Source organism: Poecile atricapillus, chromosome 27 (assembly GCF_030490865.1).
Source record: "Poecile atricapillus isolate bPoeAtr1 chromosome 27, bPoeAtr1.hap1, whole genome shotgun sequence".
NCBI classification, from domain to species: Eukaryota; Metazoa; Chordata; class Aves; order Passeriformes; family Paridae; genus Poecile; species Poecile atricapillus.
The window spans coordinates 2,487,779-2,510,241 of NC_081275.1; the positions used below are offsets into that span (position 1 = coordinate 2,487,779).

Below are 22,463 nucleotides of genomic sequence, written 5' to 3' on the forward strand. Positions count from 1 at the left end.
TGGTCATGTGTGTGAACATGGTTCTGTGTGTGGGAACATGGTTGTGTGTGTGGGAACATGGTCATGTGTGTGGGAACATGGTCATGTGTGTGGGAACATGGTCATGTGTGTGAACATGGTTCTGTGTGTGTGAACATGGTTCTGTGTGTGGGAACATGGTCATGTATGTGAACATGGTTCTGTGTGTGAACATGGTTCTGTGTGTGTGTGTGAACATGGTCATGCGTGTGAACATAGTGGCCCTGTGTATGTGAGCACTGTCATGTGTGTGAACATGGTTTTGTGTGTATGTGAACATGTGTGAACACAGCTTTGTATGAGCATGGTCACGTGTGTGTAAACATGACCACATGTATGTGTGAACATGGCTTTGTGTGTATGAACATGGTCATGTGTGTGTGAACATGACTGCGTGTGTATGTGAACATGGCTCTGTGTGAACGTGGCCACACGTGTGTGAACATGGCTGTGTGTGTGTGAGCATGGTCATGCATGTGAACATGCTCTGTCATGGTCACACACGTCTGTGAACATGGCTCTGTGTGTGTATCAATATGTTTGTGTGTGTGAACACAACCACATGTGTGTACAGCCACGGTTATGAACATGAGAACAGCCATGCGTGTGTGTGTGTATGAATATAAGAACAGCCATACATGTGAGTATGAATATGAGAACAGCCATACATGTGTGTATGAATATGAGAACAGCCATACATGTGTGTGAATATGAATATGAGAACAGCCATACATGTGTGTGAATATGAATATCAGAACAGCCATACATGTGTGTATGAATATAAGAACAGCCATACATGTGCGTATGAGTAAGAGAACAGCCATACATGTGTGTATGAATATGAGAACAGCCATACATGTGAGTATGAATATGAGAACAGCCATACATGTGTGTATGAATATGAGAACAGCCATACATGTGTGTGAATATGAATATGAGAACAGCCATACATGTGTGTATGAATATGAGAACAGCCATACATGTGTGTATGAATATAAGAACAGCCATACATGTGCGTATGAGTAAGAGAACAGCCATACATGTGTGTATGAATATGAGAACAGCCATACATGTGAGTATGAATATGAGAACAGCCATACATGTGTGTGAACATGGCCACACGTGTGTACAACCACGGCTCCGTGTGTGTATGACAGTGGCTACACGCGTGTATAAACACAGACACGCGTGTGTGTGCGAGCACAGGCACACCTGTGTGTGACCACAGCCATGTGTGGATGTTTACAATCACATGGGGGGACAACCACAGCCCCCCGCATGTCTGAACAGCCTTACATGTGCACACGCTGATGGGCACAGCTGCTGGCAGGGCTCGATGTGACCCATCGCACAGCAGGAACCTCGGAGAGGCTTCCCCAGTGCCACACCGCGGGGGTGGCACCGCCAGCGTGACCCGGGCACCGGGACCAGGGCACCCTGATGCTCGCAGAGGGCTGGGTGAAGGGGGAATCTCCCCCCGCGTGTGTTTGTGTGTCCCTGAACGCAGCTCTGCAGAGAGGCAGATCCCCCACGTGTCCCCTGTGCGTCGCCAGCACGTGCCACGCGTGTCCCCTGTGTGTCCCCGGTGACACGGCCCCGTGTGCTGCGGGGGGTGGAGTTTCAGCCGGGAGAGGGGGAAATGATCCTGTGTGTGTGTGAATACGTGTACATACATGTCCGTGCATGCCCGTACGCGTCCATGCGTGTGCTCTGAGGCTGCAGTCGGGACTGTGCGTGTGCATCCATGTCCATGAGCGTGCATCCATGTACACACGTGTGTTCTGGGACTGCAGTCGTGCATGGGCACGGGCTGCAGTGTCTGCGGGCTGCGCCTGTGCTGCAGTGGGGGCTGCAGTCGCTCCCTGCAAGGGGACACGCGTGTGCATGTCCGTGTACGTACGAGTGTGCTGGGGCTGCAGCCTCTGCAGAGGGGGTGGTCCGGATTTGTGTGTGTCTGCGCGTTCTTGTACACGTCCAGCAGGAACTGCAGAGCTCCGCGTGTGCACGGGGCGGGGGGGGGGGGGGGTCCGTCCCCGTCAGGGGGTTCAGCCCCCGTGGTGGAGGGGGGTGTGCGCCTATGGGGAGGCGCAGACCCCGAGAATCACAGCACCGCCACCCCCTCTCGGCCCTCCCCGCGTGGGGGGCTGGTAGCGGTGGGACCCTTTGTGTTGTCCCTGCACACAATCCGGAGGTCCCCTGGCCCCGCCGTGTCCCCTCCCGGCACGGGACCGGCCCGTGACCCGAGACCCCCCCTCCCGTGGGGCGGGCGCGGGCGCGGGGGGCGGGCGCGGAGAGCCGGTACCGCCACGCTCGGGAGCCCCCGAGCGGCCGCCCCCGGTACTGCGGCGCGGGACCCCCACCCCACGCGCGTCCGCGTGTCGCGACCACCCCCCCCCCCGGCCCGGGGGCAGCGGCTCGGGTGGGCACCGTCCCGAGGGTCCCCCGGGCGGGGACCGGCCCCGCTCCTCACTCCCGGGGATCCCACCGCCCCCACCGCCGCCGGCGCATGCGCGCCGAGCCCCGTTCGCCGGTACCCGGGGTCCCGTGCCCGGTACCGACCCCCGCCCCGCCGCCCCCCCTCGCGGCTCATCCCCGCGCGGGTTATCCGCGGGGCGGGGGCCGCTCCGCGCCGATGCCCCCGGCGCCCCCCGCGCCGCCGCCCCGCGGTGCCGGCGGGCGGTAACGGGGCCCGGCCATGCGGTCCACGGCGTTCCGGGGGGGCGGGCGGCGGCGGCCCGAGGGGGCGGGCGGGGAGGAGGAGGAGGAGGAGGGGGAGGAGGGGGAGGAAGGCCCCGCTCCGCCGGCCCGGCGGCCCCGGGCCCCGCCGCCGCTGGGGGCACACACGGGCCGCGGCTGCGGAGTGGCGGAGCGGGAGCGGAGCGGGGCCGCGGCGGGGCCGGCGGCCGGCGGGGGCAGGGCCGCGGCGGGGGATGCGGGCGGGCTGCCCGGGGAGGCGGCGGCGGCGGGGCCGGGAGCGGGGCCGGGGCCGGGAGCGGGGCCCGCGGAGCCGGGGAAGCGGCGGCCCGCGGCCCGCGCAGCGATGGGCGCCGGCGGAGGGTCGCCCGGGCAGGCCGCCTGCCTGCGGCAGATCCTGCTGCTCCAGCTGGACCTGATCGAGCAGCAGCAGCAGCAGCTGCAGGCCAAGGAGCGGCAGATCGAGGAGCTCCGGGCCGAGCGCGACACGGTACGGCGGGGGAAGTGGGGGGGGGAAGGCACGGGGGGGGGGGGGGGGGGACCGGGGAAGAGGGCGGGAATGCGGCACGGAAGGGGTTAACTCCCGCCAAGGTTAACCCCTCCTAGGGTTTAACCCCCCCCAGGTTTAACCCGCTCTCCCTGGGTGACCCCCCCCTCAGGGTTAACTCACCTTCAGGGTTAACTCCCCTTACTTAGGTTTAACCTCCCTCACGTTTAACCCCCTCCCCCGCCATGGGGTGACCCCCACCCTAGAGTTAACCACCCATAGGTTTAACACCCTCCTGTGGGGTGACCCTCCCGTGGGGTGACCCCCACTAGATTTAAGCCCCCCTAGTTTTAACACTCCCCCCGCAGAGTGATGCCCCCTACGCCTAGGGTTAATGGCTCCCCAACACCACCCCGGGGTCCCTGGGTTTGTGGTGGAATTCTGCCCATCAGCAGGAAAGTTCCCACTCCCCGTGACACCCAAGGGGTTAATGCTGCCCCCCTTTTTTGGGGTTAATACTCCCCTATTTGGGGGTTGATTTCACTTCTCTTTGGGGGTTAATCCTGTCCCTTCCATGGTAAACTTATCATCCTTGTTGGGGTTAATACCTCCATCTTTGGGGTAATACCCCCCCTTTTTGGGGGTTGATTTAATCTCTTTTATTTGGGTTAATTCGGTCCCCCTTTCTTTGGGTATTAATTCCACCATCTCCTTGAGGGTTAATTAATACCTCCCGCCTTTGATGATTAATTTTGTGCCCCTCTTTGGGGTTATTGCACCCCCTCTCCCTTTGGGGGTTAATTCCATCCCCTTGAGGGTTCATGTCCACCCCTCTTTGGGTGTTAATTTTGCACCCCATGGGGTTTAATGCCCCCATTTTGAGGTTTAATTCTGCTCCCCTGGAGGGTAAATGCCCCTCTTTTTTTTGGGGAGGGGGTGGTTAATGCCCCCCCATAGGGGTTGAGCCGTGTCACCCTGGGGCTCAGTGCACCCCTCGGGGGTTACATGGCCCTCATGGCAGTTAACCTGCTCCCCCCGTGGCACCGCAGGGGTTAATGCACCCCCACCCCCCCCATGGCTGTTAATGCCCCACATCGGCACTTTCTGTTCTCCCCCCATCGGGGAGGCCCCGTGGGCGGTAACGTGCCCCCCTTTCGGGGTTAACGACCCCCGCTGGCACCCCAGGGGTTAATGCCTGCCCCTTGGGGGTTACTGTCCTCCCCCCTCCGTGGCACTCCAGGGGTTAATCCCCCCCTCTTTGGGAATTAATACCCTCAGTGGGGGCATCTCCAAGGTACCCGGGGGGTACATAACCCTCCAGGGGGTTAATGCCCCCCTCCCCAAGGGGTTAAACACTCGCCAAGGGGCAATTCTGCCCACTCCCCCGAGGGGTGAGGGCCCATTTCCCCCCCCCCCGGGAGGTCTCTGCCTCCCCCAGGTCCGGTTCCCCCTCGGGGGTCGCGGGTTCCCCCTCGGGGGTCGCAGCCCCCCCAGACAAAGCCGCGGGGGCACAAAGGGCGGGGGCGGGGCGGGGGTTAACGGGCCGCCGCCCGTCACCCTGGAGACGGCTCGGGGGGGGGGCCTTAAAGGGGCCGCGTCACCGCGGGCACCGGGCGGGACATGGCCGCAAGGGACATCGCTCCGCCGCTCGGGCCAGCCCGCCGAGGAGAGGCTGCGACCCCACCCTGGGGATTTGGGGGCCCCTCACAGCCACGAGAGGCTGCCAGCCTTGTGGGGAGGGGGATGCTGTGGGGTCCCCATAGCTGAGTTGTGCTCCCCCACTCACCCCATTGGTGTCATGTGTGTGTCATCCCGGAGATGACATGTGTGCTCCCGCCATGGGAAACCTGCTTGTATGGCCCCACACGCCCACACTGCCCTACCTGTGTTGTCCCCCCATGTGTGTTGTGTCACCCCATGGATGCTGCATGTTCCCCCCCCCACAGCCGTGGGTCACCCCCTGCCAGCCCCATGGCCCTGTGGCCACGCGCCATGAATGGCGGTGTCAGCAGTGGTGGCCCTGGTTGTGGCAGGAAGGACGGGGACACCCCATGTGATGTCACCGCAGGCAGTGCCGCGTCCCCCAACATGGAGGAGCCACTGCGGCAAGTCTGTGATGGGACTTTTTAAAGATGTGCTCTTTAAGCCCACAGCTAATTGCAAACCCCCCTCCTCCATCCTGCATCCTTGGGGAGAATACACAGAGGGTGGCACCCTCAAATTCTCTGGTTTCTGCTGCCCCATCTCTGGAAGTATTCCAGGCCAGGTTGGACATGGTTTGGAACAACCTGGGATAGTGGAAGATGTCCCTGCCTGTGGTAGGGGATGGGACTGGATGGGCTTTAAGGTGCCTTCCAACCCAAATTATTTGTGGGTTTTTTGGTTTGATGAAATGCCCTCTCAGACTGGGGTTTGCAGCTGGACACAGGCATGGGCTGTGCTGGAGCAGGAGGACCCAGAGAGTGGCCATTTTGTGCCATTTTGTGCCACTGGACACCCAATGGCAGCTTCCCCGGGGTGCCCACGGGGGTGACCCCACCCTGAGGTGAGCCCTCCCTCACCTGCCTTGCAGCTCCTGGCGCGGATCGAGCGCATGGAAAGGCGGGTGCAGCTGGTGAAGAAGGACAGCGAGCGGGAGAAGCACCGCATCTTCCAGGGCTTTGAGGTGGATGAGAAGCCGGAGGCGGAGGCGTGTGAGAAGCTGCCTCTGGAGTGTCCCCAGGACTTACTGGAGCCTCCCCCGACCCTGCAGCCCAAGCACTTCCCCTACGGCAGGAATGGGAAGGGGCATAAAAGGTACAGAGTGCATGGGGCGGGCTGTGTGGGGAGAAGGGGGAATGCTTCCTACGGCTTCACCCTCTGTTTGTGGGGCTGGTACTACCCAGCAGCCTTTGAGGTGTTTGGAGAGGCCACCCAGCACCAGGAGCACGTCCCTGTGTCCAGGAGAACCTCAAGAAAGCCTGTGTGTGGAGTGCAGGGTCCCAAAATGCTGGGGAAGCCCCTCTGTAAACTGCTTAAGTCTGGCCCTGGTGCAGCAGCCCTGGTTTGGGGGTGCCAGGATTCCCCCCCAAGTGGCCCTGGTGCAGTGCCTGGCTCAACTCCTCTTCCTCCTGCAGGAAGCCAGCGTTTGGGAGCACGGAGAGGAAGACGCCTGTTAAAAAACTAGTGTCAGAGTTCTCTAAAGTGAAGAGTAAAACTCCAAAGCACTCCCCAGGGAAGGAGGAATCGGGTGGCTCCTTGGCTGAAACTGTTTGTAAACGAGAACTGCGGAGCCAAGAGACTCCGGAAAAACCCCGGTCGCTCCTGGAGACCCCACTCAGAGCGTCAGCCCCGCCGAAGGGCCCTGGCACCCACCCCAAGGAGAAAGGCTTTGTCAGCGAGGCCGACGACCTGCCCTATCTCTCCACCACCGAAATGTACTTGTGCCGCTGGCACCAGCCACCCCCGTCGCCGCTGCGGGAACCTTCTCCGAAAAAGGAGGAGACCGTAGCAAGTAAGGATGGAGAGAACGAGGGAGAAGCTGCTGGGGCTGAGAGCGCTGAACAGGGCTCGGCGCCCTCATTCTGAATCTGGGAAAAGGTTCTTAGATTCCCAAAGGGAGTGCCCGTGGTGCTGGGGAAGGTGTCACGCTGCTGGCTCCTTCCACTGCGGTGGGTGCTGGCTCTGGGCTCTCCCCAGTCTCATCCTGGGCTCACCCCGCTCTGGGAAGGGCTCCTGGCTGGTGTCTGTTGGAGCAAGTGGTGAAGCAACTTCCTGTGGGTGGGTGGGAAACGTGTCTCTGGCTCATGCCGTGGTGACACAGCACTGGGGTCATCTGCTGTCCCCAAATCTGCTGCTTGTCCTGCCTTGAGCCCAGCCAGGTTGGTGTGGATGGGAGCTGGGCTGTGCCGGGTGGCTCAGCGCTCCGGCTCGGACAGAGCCCAGCACATCCCGGGGAGTGGCTCAGCTTTGCTGGTGTGCTGGGCCAGTGGGGTGGAGATGAGCTCTGCTGTCCCTGACAGCTCACACTGCTGGCTCAGGATGGGCGTTTGGGGCATCCCAAGCTCTGCTCTAAGGGAAAGGATGGGCAGGAAGGGAGCAGGGAGGTGGTGGGATGCAGCAGGGGCCGTGGGGATTTTGGTGTGGGATAACACCCTCCTTGTTGTCCTGCAGTTCCGTCTTGGAGGAACTATGTCGTGGAGCCCCTGAGAGACCCCAACCCCTCGGACCTCCTGGAGGTACGTGAGCCATTGGAGCTCATTGCAGTGCCACAGGGGCTTTCCAGGCTCTCCCACACTCCTAAAGCTGGTGGCATCTCATCCCCTGATCCAGCATCAGCCCTGGCTGTGCTTGGTGGGGGGCTGAGGTGGCAGGTCTGGCCCCGGGATGATGCACTGATCCCCGTCCGGTGTTGTTGCAGAACCTGGACGACAGCGTCTTTTCCAAACGGCACGCAAAGCTGGAGCTGGATGAGAAACGAAGGAAAAGGTGGGAGCAAAGGGAGCAATGGGGGTCTGGAGTCCCTGTCTCTCAGGGGAGGGTCCTGGGGTGTCACCTGGAGCAGGGGACAGGGCAGGGTGCAGCTGGGATGGCACCAGGAATGCTGCAGGAGGAGGGATGCTTTCACATCACCGCAGCCACTGCAGCCCCGTGATCACCTTGGGGGAGTCTGGCACTACCCGTGGCTCCTCACTTTCCCAGCCATCCTGTTTTCCAGGTGGGACATCCAACGGATCAGGGAACAGAGAATCCTACAGCGGCTGCAGCTCCGAATGTACAAAAGGAAAGGGATTCAGGAGTCGGAACCTGAAGTTACCTCATTTTTCCCTGAGCCAGATGATGGTGAGGCTTGGGAAGCGGGTGTTGGGTGTGGGGCTGCAGACACAGGGGAGGGTCTCACACGTTCTGGTGTCTCTCCACAGTGGAAAGTTTGCTCATCACCCCTTACCTGCCCGTTGTCGCCTTTGGCCGGCCTTTGCCCAAACTGACCCCACAGTGAGTTCTGGGAGCAGGAGGGGACGGGGCTGGGGAGCGCCGGTGTCACTCCTGGGAGGGCACCCTGCCCATTTTGGGTCTGCACGGTGCTGCAGTGACACCAGCTGTGCCCACAGGAACTTCGAGCTGCCCTGGCTGGACGAGCGCAGCCGCTGCCGGCTGGAGGTGCAGAAGAAGCAGACGCCGCACCGGACCTGTCGGAAATAAGGGAGGTGCCGGGAGCTCCAAACACCTCCAGGAGCTCCTTGTGTCCTCGGGGGGGCTCTGAGCACCTCTGTGGCACCAGAAGCTCTGCCATCAGCGGGTCACCACCAGCTGCTGCCTGCTCCGTGCTGACAGATGGTTCCGTTCTGTGATCCCAGTTTTGTTCGTTTGGGTTTTGGAACGTTTCCTGGACTCATCCCCCGCGCTGGCACCGGCTCCCCAGTGCCACCGGCCGGCAGCTCCCGTCCGTGGGGCAGCGGGCAGATCCCAGCCCCATCCTCGAGTCCCCCGTGTGCCGCCCCTGCGCTCTGCAGCCTGTGGCCTTGGGATCTGGGGCTCTCACCGTGCCCGCTGCGAGCACGGGGATCACCAGCACCAGATCCCGTGTCTGGGGGTGCCACGGCCCCCAGGACTCACCCGCTGCTGCCTTCATGTTGTGTTTAGTTAGAAAGCAGGATAAACAGCGGATTGTTGGAGCCAGCTGGGGCTTGGGAACTGGGAAGCGCCTGGGATTCTCTTTTTGGAGGTTTCCCCCCTCTTTTGGGGGTTTTCCTCTCTAGAGTGGGTTGGCGGGGGCAGAGGGGAGAGTTAAAAAGCAAAAATTTTTTTTTTTTTTTTTTTTTTTTGTGAAATAGAAACCCTGTGCGCACAATTTGGGGGGTTTTAATGTTTTTTTTAAATGTAATTTAAATGTTTTGAGGCGGGCGAGGGGTTTGCTGTGAGGGGGGGCGATTATTGCCTGTCCAATGCTCCTGGGTGCTGCTGGACCCTCTTGGTGCTGGATGGGTGGGGAGGGGCTCCATGTGTCCCCTTTTCCTTTTTCCTCTTTTTTCTCTGTTTTCTCTCCCTATCTTCCCCCACTTTTCCTCACCCTTCCCCCCTTTTTTTCCACATTTTTCCCTCCTTTTCCCCCCCTTTTTCCTCCCCCTGCACTGAGCCTGTGCCCCCCCCAGTCTTATCCCCCTCTCTATAATTAACCCCGAGCTTATTGAACGCCTGAAAACTCGTTTACAAAAAAAAAAAAAGACTTAGAAAAAAAAAAAAAAACTTTAAAAAAAAACCCTTAAAAAACCCGGAAATTGTTAAAAAATCGATAAAGTTCTAAAACCACCGAGTTCTAAACACGTTACGGGAGAGCGGGTGGGGTCACGCGCGGACACGCCCGATCGCTGGTTTTATTTTATTATTTTTTATTGCTTTTCGTTGTTGGTTTTTTGTTTCGTTTTGTTTTTTACAATAAACAAGGAAAAGGCTGCTGGGTGCTGGTGTTTCCCCCCCCCCCCATTTACCCGCCTTCGGGTGTGACGTCATTTCCGCGGAGCGGTGACGTCAGCGGCGGGCGCGGCGCGCGCCCCCTGGCGGGCGGGGGCAGCGCGGTACCGGCGGGGGGGGCGCCGCGCGCGCCGCTCCCGTGGTGCCCCGCGGCCAAGATGGCGGACCGGCGGCGGCAGCGCGCCTCGCAGGACAGCGAGGACAGCGAGGGTTCGGCGGCCTCCGACAGCGCCGCCTCCGCTCCCGGTTCCCCCCGCTCCGCCCGCTCCCGCTCGGGCTCCGGATCCCGCTCCCGCTCCGGCTCGCCCCGCCTGCCGCACCGCCCGCCGCGCGGCGCCGCTGGGGCTCTCGGCGCTGGGCCGCGGGGCCGCGGGGCCGAGAGCGCCGGTGGGGCGGGGGGGAAGAGCGCGGCCGAGTCGGAGTGTGTGAGTGAGGGGCTGGGGGATCTCCGGAACGGGGGCCTCCGGGGTCTGAGTGTGGCCGGGGGGAGGTCGGGGAGCTTGGGGACACTGAGGGCCCTGGGGAGGGGTCTGAGGGATGTTCTGGTGTCTGGGGACATCGCGGGGGAGAGTGGGGACCCTGGGGAAAGGAGGGAGGGGGCTGAGGGATGTTCAGGTGTCTGGGGACATCGCGAGGGACCCTGGGGACCCTGGGGAAAGGAGGGAGGGGGCTGAGGGATGTTCTGGTGTCTGAGGACATCGGGGGGGACCCTGGGGAAAGGAGGGAGGGGGCTGAGGGATGTTCTGATGTCTGGGGACATCGCGGGGGACCCTGGGGAAAGGAGGGAGGGGTCTGAGGGATGTTCTGGTGTCTGGGGTCCCGGGGGGAAGATGGGGGGATTGAGAGAGGGGGTTCTGGTGTCTAAGGAGGGCCTGGGGGAGGAGTGGCAGGGCTGAGGGGCTCTGGTGTCCGGGGGAAGCCGGGGGGCTGATATTACACCCGTGGGGACACTGGGGACAGGGTGGAGAGCTGAGGGAGCGCCAGTCGGGGGAATTGGGGGAATTACCATGAGCCCTCCCCCAGTGTGTGTGGGAGAGCTGGGCTGGGGCAGCTTCAGGTGGGGTGGGCACTGCAGCCCCCCAGCACCAGGCAAGGGGCTTTGCTTTGGCTCCCTGTGCCCTATAGCTTGATCTCCCCAGTCTGAGATCCTGTCCCTGCAACAAGGGCAGGTGGAGGGTGGGTGCTGCTGTCTCCACCCGCTGTGCAGTCCTGTTCTTGCAGTTCACATCCAGCTGCAGTTCCCTTCTGGTTTGGGTTCTAATGGTGGTTATTTCCGGCTCTTTCCTGTTTTGGGTTCCAGGGCTGGTTATTTCCAGCTCCCCCTGACTCCCTGTGTGTTTTTCTCTGGTGGTTTTGGGTTTATCTTGTTGCCTTGGTCAGGTTGTTTGTGCTCTAGGGTTGTTTTTCCTGTACTGTTGGGTTGATCTTTGTTTTTATGCTGGAATTACAGACTGTTTTGGTTTGAAAGGAACCTTAAAAAACTAAAAAAACTCATCCAGTTCTACCTTCTACAATGGACAGGGATACTTTCCACTATCCCAGTTTAATCCAAGCCCTGCCCAACCTGGCCTTGGACACTTCCAAGGATGGGGCAGGCACAGCTTCCCTGGGCAGCAGTTTTACTGAGCACTGTTCCTGCTTTGAGCTGTTCACCTCATCCAGCCCCTTCCCTGAGCTGGGTCCTCCTCAGCCTCTCTTTGTTATTCCCTGTTTTTGCTCTTTCCCTGGCTCTCAGCTGGTGAGGGAAGGGTCCTGGCTCCCTGTCACTGTCACTCTGTTCCCTGGAGACCCCCAGCACTCACAGGCTGTGATTTGCTCTCGATATTCCCCCACTGTGGCTGCTCTAGAAGGTTCTTGGAGAAAGGCTCTGGGAGCCTGGAATTTGTTACTTCTTGTTCACTGCAGCAGAATTTCCAAGGGTGGATGCAATAGGGTCAGGGCCAGACCTTGCTGTCCCCGTGTCTGGGATCATGGGATGCTGGGGATTAGGAAAAATGGACATTAGGACAGAAGAGCAGCTATTAGGAAAAGGTATTAGGATAGTGGATACTAAGAAAATATGTTTTGAGGGAAATTTTTTTCATGGAAGGTTTGGTCAGGTACTGGCACAGGCTGCCCACGGAGTGGTGGAATCCCCATCCCTGAAGTGTAAAAAAAACGTGGATGTGGCTTTTGGGGACATGGTTTAGTGGTGACATGGGGCTGGTGCTGGTTGAAGGTTGGACTTGATCTTAAAGATCTTCTCCAATCTAAACAATTCCATTATTCTATGGTTTTATAAATCCATGATTCCGTGTTGCTGGGACCTGGCTGCTGCCCTCCCCTCCTCTAACACCCCTTTCTTTTCTCTCTCTGCAGGAAAGTGAGGATGGCATCGAAGGAGATGGTGAGTGATGGCTCTTGGGCAGGGTTGTTTTTGTGCAAAAAAAAGTAAAAACCAGACAAAACGGCTTTTCCAACAATCCTGTCATTGTTGCCATGCCAAATACTCACTTGTGACAGCAGGCAAACATGTCCCAAACTATCCTGCTCCCTCCTGAGCTGGCTGTGGCATTGATCCAGGGTGGTGCTGGCATCCAGATTCCCTTTGGAAGGGGTTTGGTCCCATGGCAGAGGAGCCTTGTCCAGCCCTGCCCTGACCCCACCTCCTTTCCCTCCCCACAGCCGTGCTCTCCGACTATGAAAGCGCCGAGGACTCGGAGGTAAGGGTGATCTCTGTCCTGCTGAGCCATTGATTCTCACGGAATTTCAGCACCAGCCCAGTTTGTGTCCTTGGATCTCTTCCACTGACCCCTCTGTCTCCTGAGGAAATGGCCTCCCCCAGTCCCAGCCCCTGGCACTGGGACCAGTGTAGGGCGAGGGAAAACCCTTCTGGCTCCTCACACTGGGAACTGGATTTGCTGTGGCCAGGAAGGGTGTGGGAGGAGTGTGGGATGCTTGTTGGGTTTTAATTAGCTGGAATTAAAAAGCAAAGTGGTGGTTGGGAGCATCCCAGGGGCTTCCCTCTGTTCTGAGGGAGCAGCCAGAGGGGGGATGCACTTTGGGAGCTGGGAGGTGCTGAGGGAATCCCATCCCACCCATGCCTGGGGGCTGCAGGTTCCCATGGATTTTCAGTTCAGAACTCTATAAAGTTTGAGATGTACAGGGAGTTTAGAGAAGTTCTGGTCTCTAAGGAATATAGTGAAGGCTTTCTGAGGAAAATCCATCTCTCTTTTGGGAATCTTGAGGGAAACAGTGGCTAGAGAACATCCAAACCACTAGGCAGAGGAAATCCAAGCTGTTTATTTGGGAATTAATCTATGTTATTAACAAGGAAGGAACTCTGCAGGCTGCAGGGGTGATGAGGCAGCTCCCAGAGCTCTTCAAGCCTGGAATCCCACGTGGAGGCTCCCGGTGGCAGCAGGGTTGTTGCATCATTGCCGTGCCAGGATGACTCTGTTCCTGTACCTAAAAATAATGCCCAGCCTGGGCTTCCCCGGCGTAAACACCGGGAGCAGCCGATGTGCAAAGGCTGTGTTGAAAGAGGAAAATGGAGCAGGGTTTGGTTAATCACCCCGAGCTATTTTTAGTTCAGCTCCAGCCTCCGGAGGCTCCTGGGGGTGAAACCAGGTCATGCTCCTGAGCAGAGTGAGTCAGCTGAGGAACTCCAGGGAATTTGGAAACGTGGCCCTGGCTGGATCCAGGCCCTCAGATTGGAAGGAAGGACCTGAGATCACCAATCTTCCCAGTGTGCAGGAGCCTTTTTGGGGTGGTCGGATGCCGCATCTTTGTGGGGCAGCTGATCCCAGTTCCATTCCAGAAAGCCTGTTGAATCCTCCCTCTCTTGGGAGAGGTTGGGTTTAACCTTTCCTTTTCCTGTAAAAATATGGGGATAGGAAGAATTCTAGGAGCTAATTGTCTGCTTTGGAAGAGTCACGTCTAACAGCTGGAACAGGGATCTAACTCCAGAATGAGAGAATTTCTGGGTGATCTGTTGCTGGATCTGACTCCAGATTTGGGGAGATTACTGGCAGATCTGTTCCTAATGGAGCACATTTGAGTCACTGGGTGTCTCCCAGGCAGAGGAAGAGGATTACAGCGAGGAAGAAAGCTCCAAGGTGGAGCTGAAGCAGGACAGCAACGATTCCTGCGAGTCGGCAGCCAGAGGGGAGAAGGGGAATGAGAAGGCGGATCCCAAGGGAGCGGTGACGGGCGAGCGGCAGAGCGGGGACGGGCAGGTGGGTGTCCCACGGCTCCGGGCTGGGGGCTGGCAGCAGGACTGCTGCAGTGGTGAGAGCTCCCTGGTTCTGACAGGAGAGCACGGAGCCTGTGGAGAAGAAAGTTGGGAAGAAGGTTCCCAAGCACCTGGACGACGATGAGGATCGGAAGAACCCGGCGTACATCCCGCGCAAGGGGCTCTTCTTTGAGCACGACCTCCGAGGGCAGACGCAGGAGGAGGAGGTCAGGTATGTGAGTGTCCCCCTGGGGCTCTGGGAGGGGCAGCTTCCAGGCCAGCCTCTGGCAGCAGGGCTCCTTGCTTCAGTGGGATGCTCTGGGAAGGTCTGTGCTTCCATTACCCGCTCTGTATCCTGTCAGGACACTTCATCTCTTTGTTTTGAAGGAGAGATGCAAAAAATGCACAAAAAAAAAGCCTCACGCCAAGCAGCAGTGACTCTTTGAGCTGCTTTTCCCAAATAGCAGTGGGTCACCAGCAGCTCCTGAGCAGGAGGATGGAGGGATGCTGTGTCCTGTGCATTCCCTGCCCCAGAAACGCTCAGGCTCTGTTTGTGGAACTGCTCAAAACTGCCAAATCTTGGCCTTACAGCTCCGTGCTTCTCCCTGTGTCCCTTTTCCAGGCCAAAGGGTCGTCAGCGGAAGCTGTGGAAGGACGAGGGGCGCTGGGAACACGACAAGTTCCGTGAGGATGAGCAGGCTCCCAAGACCAGGCAGGAGCTGATCGCGCTGTACGGATATGACATCCGCTCAGCCCACAACCCCGACGAGATCAAACCCCGCAGGACGCGCAAACCACGGTGAGCCCCAGAGTCACACCAGGGCCTGGATTGTCCCAGGTCTGGAGCTCTGAAGAAGGAAAGCTCTGTCACATGTCATGTGTTCCTGGGATTTCTAGATGTGCATGCTGGGGAGGTGTTTCCTGACACAGTGATTCCTCCCACCAAGGGGTTTGTTTCTAGTGAATTGTTCTATTTTTCTCCCTCAGGTTTGGCAGTCCCCCTCAGCGAGACCCCAACTGGTCCAACGAGAGGCCCCCCAAGCCCCCGAGGCACCAGGGTGCTAAGAGCCCCTCGGCTCCTCCACGGTCCTTCAACAACCGCAGCTCTGCCAGCACTGGAAGGATGCCCCCTGCCAGAAACTATCCCAGGATGGGGGGCTACAAGGAGACCCGTCCAGGCTACCGGGCTTCGGAGGCGACCATCCCGCACCGGAATGGGGAACAAGCCAAGCAGGAGAGCGGCTACCGCGGGAAACGTTCAGAGCAGAGCCCGTCAAGGGACACGTCCCCCGAGTTGGAGATGGCACATGTCCACGGCAGCCCTGGGAAGGAGGAGGGGGCTCTGGAAAACCAAGCCACGGCTGCTGACGCTGCACAGCCGCCACCAGACAGACCAGTCGAGAAGAAATCCTATTCCCGGGCAAGAAGGACCAGAGTCAAGGCTGGGGAGGCGGGGAAGCTGGCGGAGGAGGTGCCTGCTTCCGAGGGGCTGGCTCCCGCCATTCCGAAACCCACGCCGGCCGAGACCTCCCCCCCGCCAGCCAAGAGCAACTGGGAGTCATCAGTGGAATCCAGCGTGGATGGACTTGAGCAGGAGATGACCCAGATGAACCTGACAGAGCAGAACTGGAGCCCGGGGCAGTCCCAGTTCGTCCCGCCTCGGGAGATGAGGAGTAAGTGTCCCTTGTGGTTTTCCAGCAGCCCAGTTGGTCTGTTGGTCGGAGCTGAGCTGTCTCTGTCCAAGCCCTGTCCCAGGGTAGGTGCAGAATGATGGTTCCTGCTGAGAAAATGGATACAACAGCAGAGAAAAAGGGAAATTAAAAAGTTAAACATTTCAGTGTAGGTGAATAGAATGAGGGTTGGGAAGGACGGAAGGGGAGATCCTTTCTCTCTGATGTGAATCACAGCAAGACTGACCTCTGCTGCTCAGGAGTGCATGAGATAAGGATCAATAACTGGGCTTTGTAGTGTCCTCTCAGAGCAGGAAGGAACTTTTCCATTTGTCAGCTCATTTCCTGGCACTGGGATTTGGTTGCCAATAGCCGAGGCCTGGCTGGGATTGGCAAATCCCTTTGTGCCTGGGTGGAGGGAGGGACATGGGACAGAGTTACTCTGGTGCCAGCTGAGGACAGTTCCAGTTGCACATCCACAGAGAGGTCATCCAGGTATAATTATGCCTTTGCAGAATTAGAGTCTGTTCTGGGAAGTGTTAGAATGCTTCCCGAGGGGAGTAAAACTGGAGCAAGGAGAAGGAAGCGACTTGCTGCTTTCATAAGCATCTGGGAGGTTGAGGTCATGGAACCAGAAGTCATTTGGTACTGGTGGGACTGTGAAGTCTGTGAGAACAGACCCCTGGACAGGCTGGAAACGTCACAGTGGGATGAGAGTTCAAAAGGGCTGAGATTGTCTGGTTTGGGGTTTTTTTAATGCACAAAAATGAAGCATCTTCCCAAATGTCTACGGGCCAGCTCCTGGCTGCAGGTACCTGATCATGTTCTGCTGTGAGAAGGATGATGACTGCTGTCCCTTTTTTGTCCCTTTTTTGAGGAGGGAGGAGTTATTCTGGGAAGCATTTGGCTCACATCAGTTAATTCTGTATCCCTCTGCCTGTACTGGTGCTGTCGGTGATCCATGGGCACTTCCAGTGTTTGTTTTATCCATTTTAACTCCCTGGAATCACCTGTGATCACCTTGGCACTGTGGTTTTGAGCCATGGTTTAAAATTCACTTCGCTGTGAATTCACATGGATTCAGTTTGCTGTTTGAATCCAAAGATTCATCCAAAATTTGAATCCAAAGCCTGTGATAAAAGTGTTTACATCTTGCAGAAGGTTTAAACTGCAGCTGCTGATCCCACATGGACCCTTGATCCACCTGGAAGAGATCTGTGTCTCAGCAGACACAGAGCTCAGAGCAGGACCTGAGCTTCAAGCTGGGGGTTTAGTTTTGAAGCAGGATTTAGGCATTTCTGAGCACCGTGGGTGAGCGTGCAGTGACAAAACAGCCTCTAATTTGTCCCGAAAATATTTAAAATCACCCGGGTGATGAAGTCCAAATGTTCTGTGTCATGGGAGCGAGAGCTGAGCCACAGCCACACCCCCGGGGCGAGACGGCTCCGGCCTGGGAACCAGCACAAACCACAGTAATAAGCAGTCTGTTCCTTCCTCAGGTATTCCCAACCATATGCACGTGGGAACTGGGCCACCGCCGCAGTTTAACCGGATGGAGGAGATGGTAACGCGTGATCCCGGAGCGTGACTCCGGCTGCGCGGCGCGCGGGAGACGGGCTCTAATTGTCTTGGGGTTGTGGTAATTACAGGCTGTTGATGTCTCAGCCTTTCCCTTGTGGGGGTGTTTGGGGGTGACCCAGGGGAGGTTTGGGTGGGTCAGGAGTGTTGGGTGGGTGCTCCACAGTCCCCCTGACCCCTGGATTCTCGCAGGCAGTGCCGGGGGGGCGTGTGAAGCGCTACTCATCGCAGCGGCAGAGACCCCCCGTGCCTGAGCCTGCGCCCCCCATGCACATCAGCATCGTGGAAGGGCACTACTACGACCCACGTGAGTGTTTCCTTCCTGCTCCTGTGGCTCCATGTGTGCTCAGAGCTGAGCAGCTGGAGCAGGGATCCCCCCCACTCCTGTCAGGGTTGGGACTTTGTCTCCTCTTTTGTTTGTTGTAGTGGCCCAGTGTCCCCTCACACAGTGCCTATAAGGCAGCTGGGAGCCTGCTTGGTTGTGTTTAAACCCATGGAATTATCCTCAGTGTTATCCCCTCTCTGTGCCAGGGCTCTTAGGACACCCCAATTCTTCCCAAGGACTGGGATTTAAATTGAACTTTAAGTCAGGTCTTTGACGTTTGAGCATGGGGAGAACAGGATTGGGGATGGATTAGGAATTCCCTCCAGCATTTAAAGTGTTAGAGAATAAATTCCCTGAGTATTTTTCTAGTTTCTGAAGAGAGTAGAAGGCTTTTCTTTAGGGAGCATGTGGCATCTGTGAGCCCGGGAGCCTCTGTGTGCTGTGGGAGCCCTCGGGGCGGGCTGGGCTGTGTGTGCCAGGCTGCAGGGGAATGAAATTCCATGGAGCTTTTCCTCACAGCCTGTCATGTGTTGTTGCAGTACAATTCCAGGGACCAATCTACACCCACGGTGAGAACCCAGCCCCGCTGCCGCCCCAAGGCATGATTGTGCAGCCGGAGATGCACCTCCCTCATCCAGGTGAGGAGCCAGTGGGACACTCCTGGACCTGGGGAAGAAAGAGCTCTGCTCATTCACAGCCTCTATCACGGGGGAATCCATTTTCCTTAATTTCTGCAACATGGAAGAGACCTGTTCCCTCCTGCAGTGAGGCTGAACCAGTATCAGTTTTAAGGAAAACAAAAATAGCTGTTTCTGGAGCTTGCAGACAATGCAGGATGAGGGGAACTGAATCTTTGGCACCTCCCAGCTGGATATTTGCAGGTCCCTGAGGGGCCTCACCAGGCTGGGCCACTCCCTTCTGTGGGCACTGGGCTGGTTCCTCACTCCCTGGCCCTGTAGCTCAGGAAAAAGCAGAACTGGGAGCTGTCGAACATGTTCTCTGCTTGCCCACACAAATTGTTTCCTGCAGTGGAGTTGCAATGGGGCCATGCCTGGTTCTGGTGAATCCAGAGCTGGGGAGGGAGCTGTGCTTTGCTGCTCTGTGTCCCTCCCCAGCGTGGGGCTGCAGGGAGGCCTTGGAGCAGAGCGTGCTCCTTCCTGCTGCTGCCCAGGGATGCTCTGGCTTTTTGGGTGACGTCCCCGTGTGCTTCGCGTCACCTCCAGGTTTACACGCCCACCAGACGCCCCCTGCCATGGCAAACCCCGGCCTCTACCCCCCACCAGTGTCCATGCCCCCGGGCCAGCCCCCGCCGCAGCAGCTGCTCACTCCGACTTACTTCTCCGCCCCTGGAGTGATGAATTTCGGGAATCCTGGCTACCCCTACCCCCCTGGAGCTCTGCCCCCTCCGCCCCCTCCTCATCTCTATTCCAACACGCAGGTAAGCCGGATGCGCCGCGGCTCCTTCCCAGGCAGGAGCAGATGATGGGGTGCTGTGGAGTGTGGGGTGTGTTCTGCGAGGTGTTCCTGGGAGGGGATGTGGATCAGCTGTGCTGCTCCATGGGGAAAGGCAGCTGTCATCCCACAAAGGATTGTTCTCACGGCTGCTGTGCAGCTCCCTGAGCATGGCAGGCAGTGGGTGAAGTCCTGTCCTGGGGGGTCTGGAATTGAGGTGTTCCCTTATGGAACAGCCCCTCCAGAGCCCTGCTGAGCCAAGGATACCTTGGGAATGGCTTTGGAAGTCAGCTCTCTTTGAGATGGAGGCTGGGAACTGGCTGGTGTGAGCAGCCTGGGGATGGATTTTCTTGCTCCATGGCCCAACTCCGTATCTAAGGTCACTGCCAGGCAGCCAGGAGGCAGATTGGATTGGGTCTCTGAGGAGGCAGATCAGATCACATCCCAGAGGAGGCAGATCAGACCAGATCCTGTAGGGACGTGGATCAGAGCAGACCAGATTCCTGAGAGGAGGCAGATCACATCCCTGAGGAGGCAGACTGGATTGGATGTCTCTGAGGATCAGACCAGATCTGACCCCTGTGAAGGGGCAGATGTAATCCCTGAGGAGGCTGATCAGACCAGATCCTTGAGAAGGCAGATGAGACCAGAGCAGACCAGATCCTGGCGCCGTGGCTGGAGCAGGGCTGACACTCCGTGGAAGGCTGGAGAGCTGCATGTTCCCTGAGCTCCCAGCCATCCCTGCCCTTCCCACTGCTCCAGCTGATCCTGCCGTGACCTCACCCTGCTTTGAGGGCAGTTTTCCCCCAGGCTGCAGGGCTGGATGTGCAGGGGAGCTGTGTCCAGGTGGAAAAGCTGCCGTTGGGAAGTTCAGGCATTGCATGGGCTGCGGGGTGAGGGAATCCCATCTGCACAGGCTGTGTCCTGTTCCTGCCAGAGTGGGGGGACACTGGTGGGGCCTCGGGAGCTGATCTCTGGGGGGCACACAGCCCCTCTTAGCTCTGGCTGGGGGCAGCTGTCCAACCCCAGTGGGTGCTAGGAGGGGCTGCCAGGGCCCCCCAGCCCGGAGCTCTGACCCTGCTGCTCCTGCAGGCGCAGTCCCAGGTGTATGGGGGGGTCACCTACTACAACACTGTCCAGCAGCAGGTGCAGCCCAAGCCCTCCCCGCCCCGCCGGACGTCCCAGCCTGTGACCATCAAGCCACCCCCTCCAGAGGTACCATCCCCTCACCGTTGGTCCTTGTGTGTGTGTGCTGTCACTGGTCTGTGTGTGAGGCTGCAGTTCCCCCCTCCCATCCCAAAAAAAAAATAACATCGTTCTTTTGTAAGGGGAAGTCTTAAACTGTCTCATCTCTGACCTGTCCCAAACCTCAGCTTCTCGTTGCAGGTGGTAAGCAGGGCTCCAGTTAATTTGAGTTACTTAAATCTTTAAAACTAAAACCACGTAAAAAGTAAGTCTGAAGTTGATTCTTTTTTATTTTATTTGCTCAGGGTAGAATACAGGACGATTTTGAGAGGGAAAAATCCAGCCCTGGCTGGAGGAGCTAGGAGGCAGGGAGTTCTCTGGAAGGATGAAGGTTGAGAACTCAGCAGAGTTAAAGTACTCAGTACAGTACTTTAACTCAGTAGAGTTAAAGGTTTTTCAGGATGCGAGTGCTTCCCTGTGCTGGGAATGGTCTCCTTGCTCCAGTGCTGTGAGCTGTGCATGTGTGAGCGTGCTGGAATGCCATGTGTGTTTTTGGTTTCCCTTTCCATACCTTCTTCACGTATGGGAGCCAAGCAAGCCCAGACCCGGGCAGGCATGTGCCGGTGGGTTCCTGTACATGGGGAGGGCTGAGAAGCAAATTGTCTGGTGGAGGGGCCCTGGAAAGGCCTCATGATGGAAAAATCTGGAACCATGAGGAGAGGCTGGCACAGAGAGGTGGGTGGGGGGCTTGCCACCCACAGGGGTTTGCTGGCAAGACGCAGCCATAGCAGTGTCCCCCCCATGCAGGGGTTTGGGGGGCCCTAAACCTCTGCTGCTCTTCCCTCTTCCCCCCCTCCCAGGACAGCAAAGGTGAAAAATCAAAGGAGAGGAGCAACACGTAGGGACACGGCCACAGGAATCCCAGCACCAGACTCGGCCCCTCGGCGAGGAGGAAGCTGCTCCTTGGAATGGCTCCTTCCCTGCGCGGAGGTGAGGCAGCGGGATGAGACACCTGCACTGTGCCCAGGACCAGGCACTTCCCCCATGGCCCGAGCGGTGCCTTCCCAAAATCCATCTCGCTGCTGCCCACCCCCCTTCTCCCCCGCGCTGGGGCCGCCAAAGAACCAACCCCTGAGTCGGTCCTTGGCCACACGTTCTCCCAACTTCTCCCCGTTACTAAACGTTCCCCACTCCCTCCTGGGATGTCAAACTCTGCTGGCTTGGTTGTGGTCTCTGTTTTTATTTAAGGAATGAAGCAGCTCGTTCAGTAAAGCTGATTTGTTTCTTTTGGGTATTTTGTTTTTATTTGTTTGGGTAAGCAGCAATGACATCTCCCCCACCCCAGTTCATTCTTCTTTTCAATTAGCAAGTTGATTTCTGCCACTTTTGGAGCAGGGGAAGGGCAATGGAGCTGTGGGAAGCTGTCAGGAATGCACTGCCTGGCCAGGAACCACTTAGGAGCTCCTCCTGATTCTTTTCCCAACAAATTGTTGGCAACTGGCGTGTGTGAGCTCTCAGGTGGGAATCCACAGGGTGACCCCCATCCCTGCCCCCTCCAGCAGCACAAGGGGACATTTCCACCCTCCCTCTGCCAAATCCACAGAGAGAGGGGGAGGTTTGTGGGCACCCAGTACCCTGACGCTGCCCGAGCAGCCCAGCCAGCACCCAAACCAGCTCGGCAGGGCCAGGTTTGCTCCCAGCACTTGGGTGTTGCTGCTGGGGCTGCGGAGGGTGTTGGAACCCGCCCCAACGCACCGGGCTGGGCTCCGGCCCCATAAAGGGAGCACCTCAGCCCTGTGCCAGCTCCTGTCTCAGTTCCCCGTGGCAGCCTTGTGTCCCTTTTGGGGTGACTGTCACCGTGGCTGTGCCACGCTGATCCTGGCTGGCTCTCCTGTGCCGCAGTGCTGCCGCTCTGCATCCCGCATCCCGCCAGCCCCGCAGCTCCGGCCCTGCTCCGGCTCCGGTTTGGCCACGTCCTCGCAGCCGTTTGCAAATTACATTAGGAAACTTGGCAGGGCCGGCTGCTGATTCCTGCCCATTCCTGCAGATTCCTGCTGCTCTCCTGAGCACGTGCCGGGACGCCGTGGGGACGCGCCAGCTGCCGGCGCAGGCACTGGGTGAGGGGGACGTCACCGAGCAAGAGGTGGCTCGGCCACCCCGTCCCCATCTGTGGCCAGGATGGGGGACTGGCACCCACCTGCTTGTTCTCAATGTGGATCCCTCATCCTTGCCTGGCTCTCCAGCAGAAATTCCTTCTTTCTTTGGTGTTTGTGACTCTGACCTTTTGCGTCTTGTTTCAGCCACTGAAGCCACATTCCCAAAGCAGAATCCCCTCACGTTTTAGATGTCACCGTGTGTCATTGACGCATTGGTCACACAACCAAAATCCTG

General features: G+C 58.3%; 2 protein-coding genes across 4 annotated transcripts; both read left to right on the top strand.

Annotated features, from left to right (window-relative positions):
• Window positions 1–2,936: 2,936 nt before the first annotated feature.
• On the top strand, window positions 2,937–9,631 carry MSL1 (MSL complex subunit 1). The gene is made up of 8 exons (XM_058858149.1): window positions 2,937–3,202; window positions 5,772–5,995; window positions 6,316–6,692; window positions 7,352–7,416; window positions 7,599–7,666; window positions 7,896–8,020; window positions 8,101–8,173; window positions 8,290–9,631. Exons 1-8 carry the CDS (start codon window positions 3,059–3,061, stop codon window positions 8,378–8,380), a joined length of 1,167 nt encoding a protein of 388 aa, XP_058714132.1. The 5' UTR covers window positions 2,937–3,058; the 3' UTR covers window positions 8,381–9,631.
• Window positions 9,632–9,770: 139 nt separating this feature from the next.
• CASC3 (CASC3 exon junction complex subunit) lies at window positions 9,771–21,357 on the top strand. Of its 3 annotated transcripts, XM_058858010.1 has the most exons (14): window positions 9,771–10,074; window positions 12,008–12,035; window positions 12,314–12,351; window positions 13,708–13,866; window positions 13,943–14,094; window positions 14,485–14,661; window positions 14,850–15,535; window positions 17,032–17,096; window positions 17,303–17,417; window positions 17,975–18,073; window positions 18,659–18,873; window positions 19,980–20,102; window positions 20,261–20,337; window positions 20,933–21,357. In XM_058858010.1, exons 1-13 carry the CDS (start codon window positions 9,808–9,810, stop codon window positions 20,294–20,296), a joined length of 2,160 nt encoding a protein of 719 aa, XP_058713993.1. In that variant the 5' UTR covers window positions 9,771–9,807; the 3' UTR covers window positions 20,297–20,337; window positions 20,933–21,357. The 3 variants fall into 3 exon arrangements, with proteins under 3 accessions (XP_058713993.1, XP_058713992.1, XP_058713994.1); XM_058858009.1 differs by lacking the exon at window positions 20,261–20,337; XM_058858011.1 differs by lacking the exon at window positions 20,261–20,337 and having other exon boundaries at window positions 18,719–18,873.
• The last annotated feature ends 1,106 nt before the right edge of the window (window positions 21,358–22,463 follow it).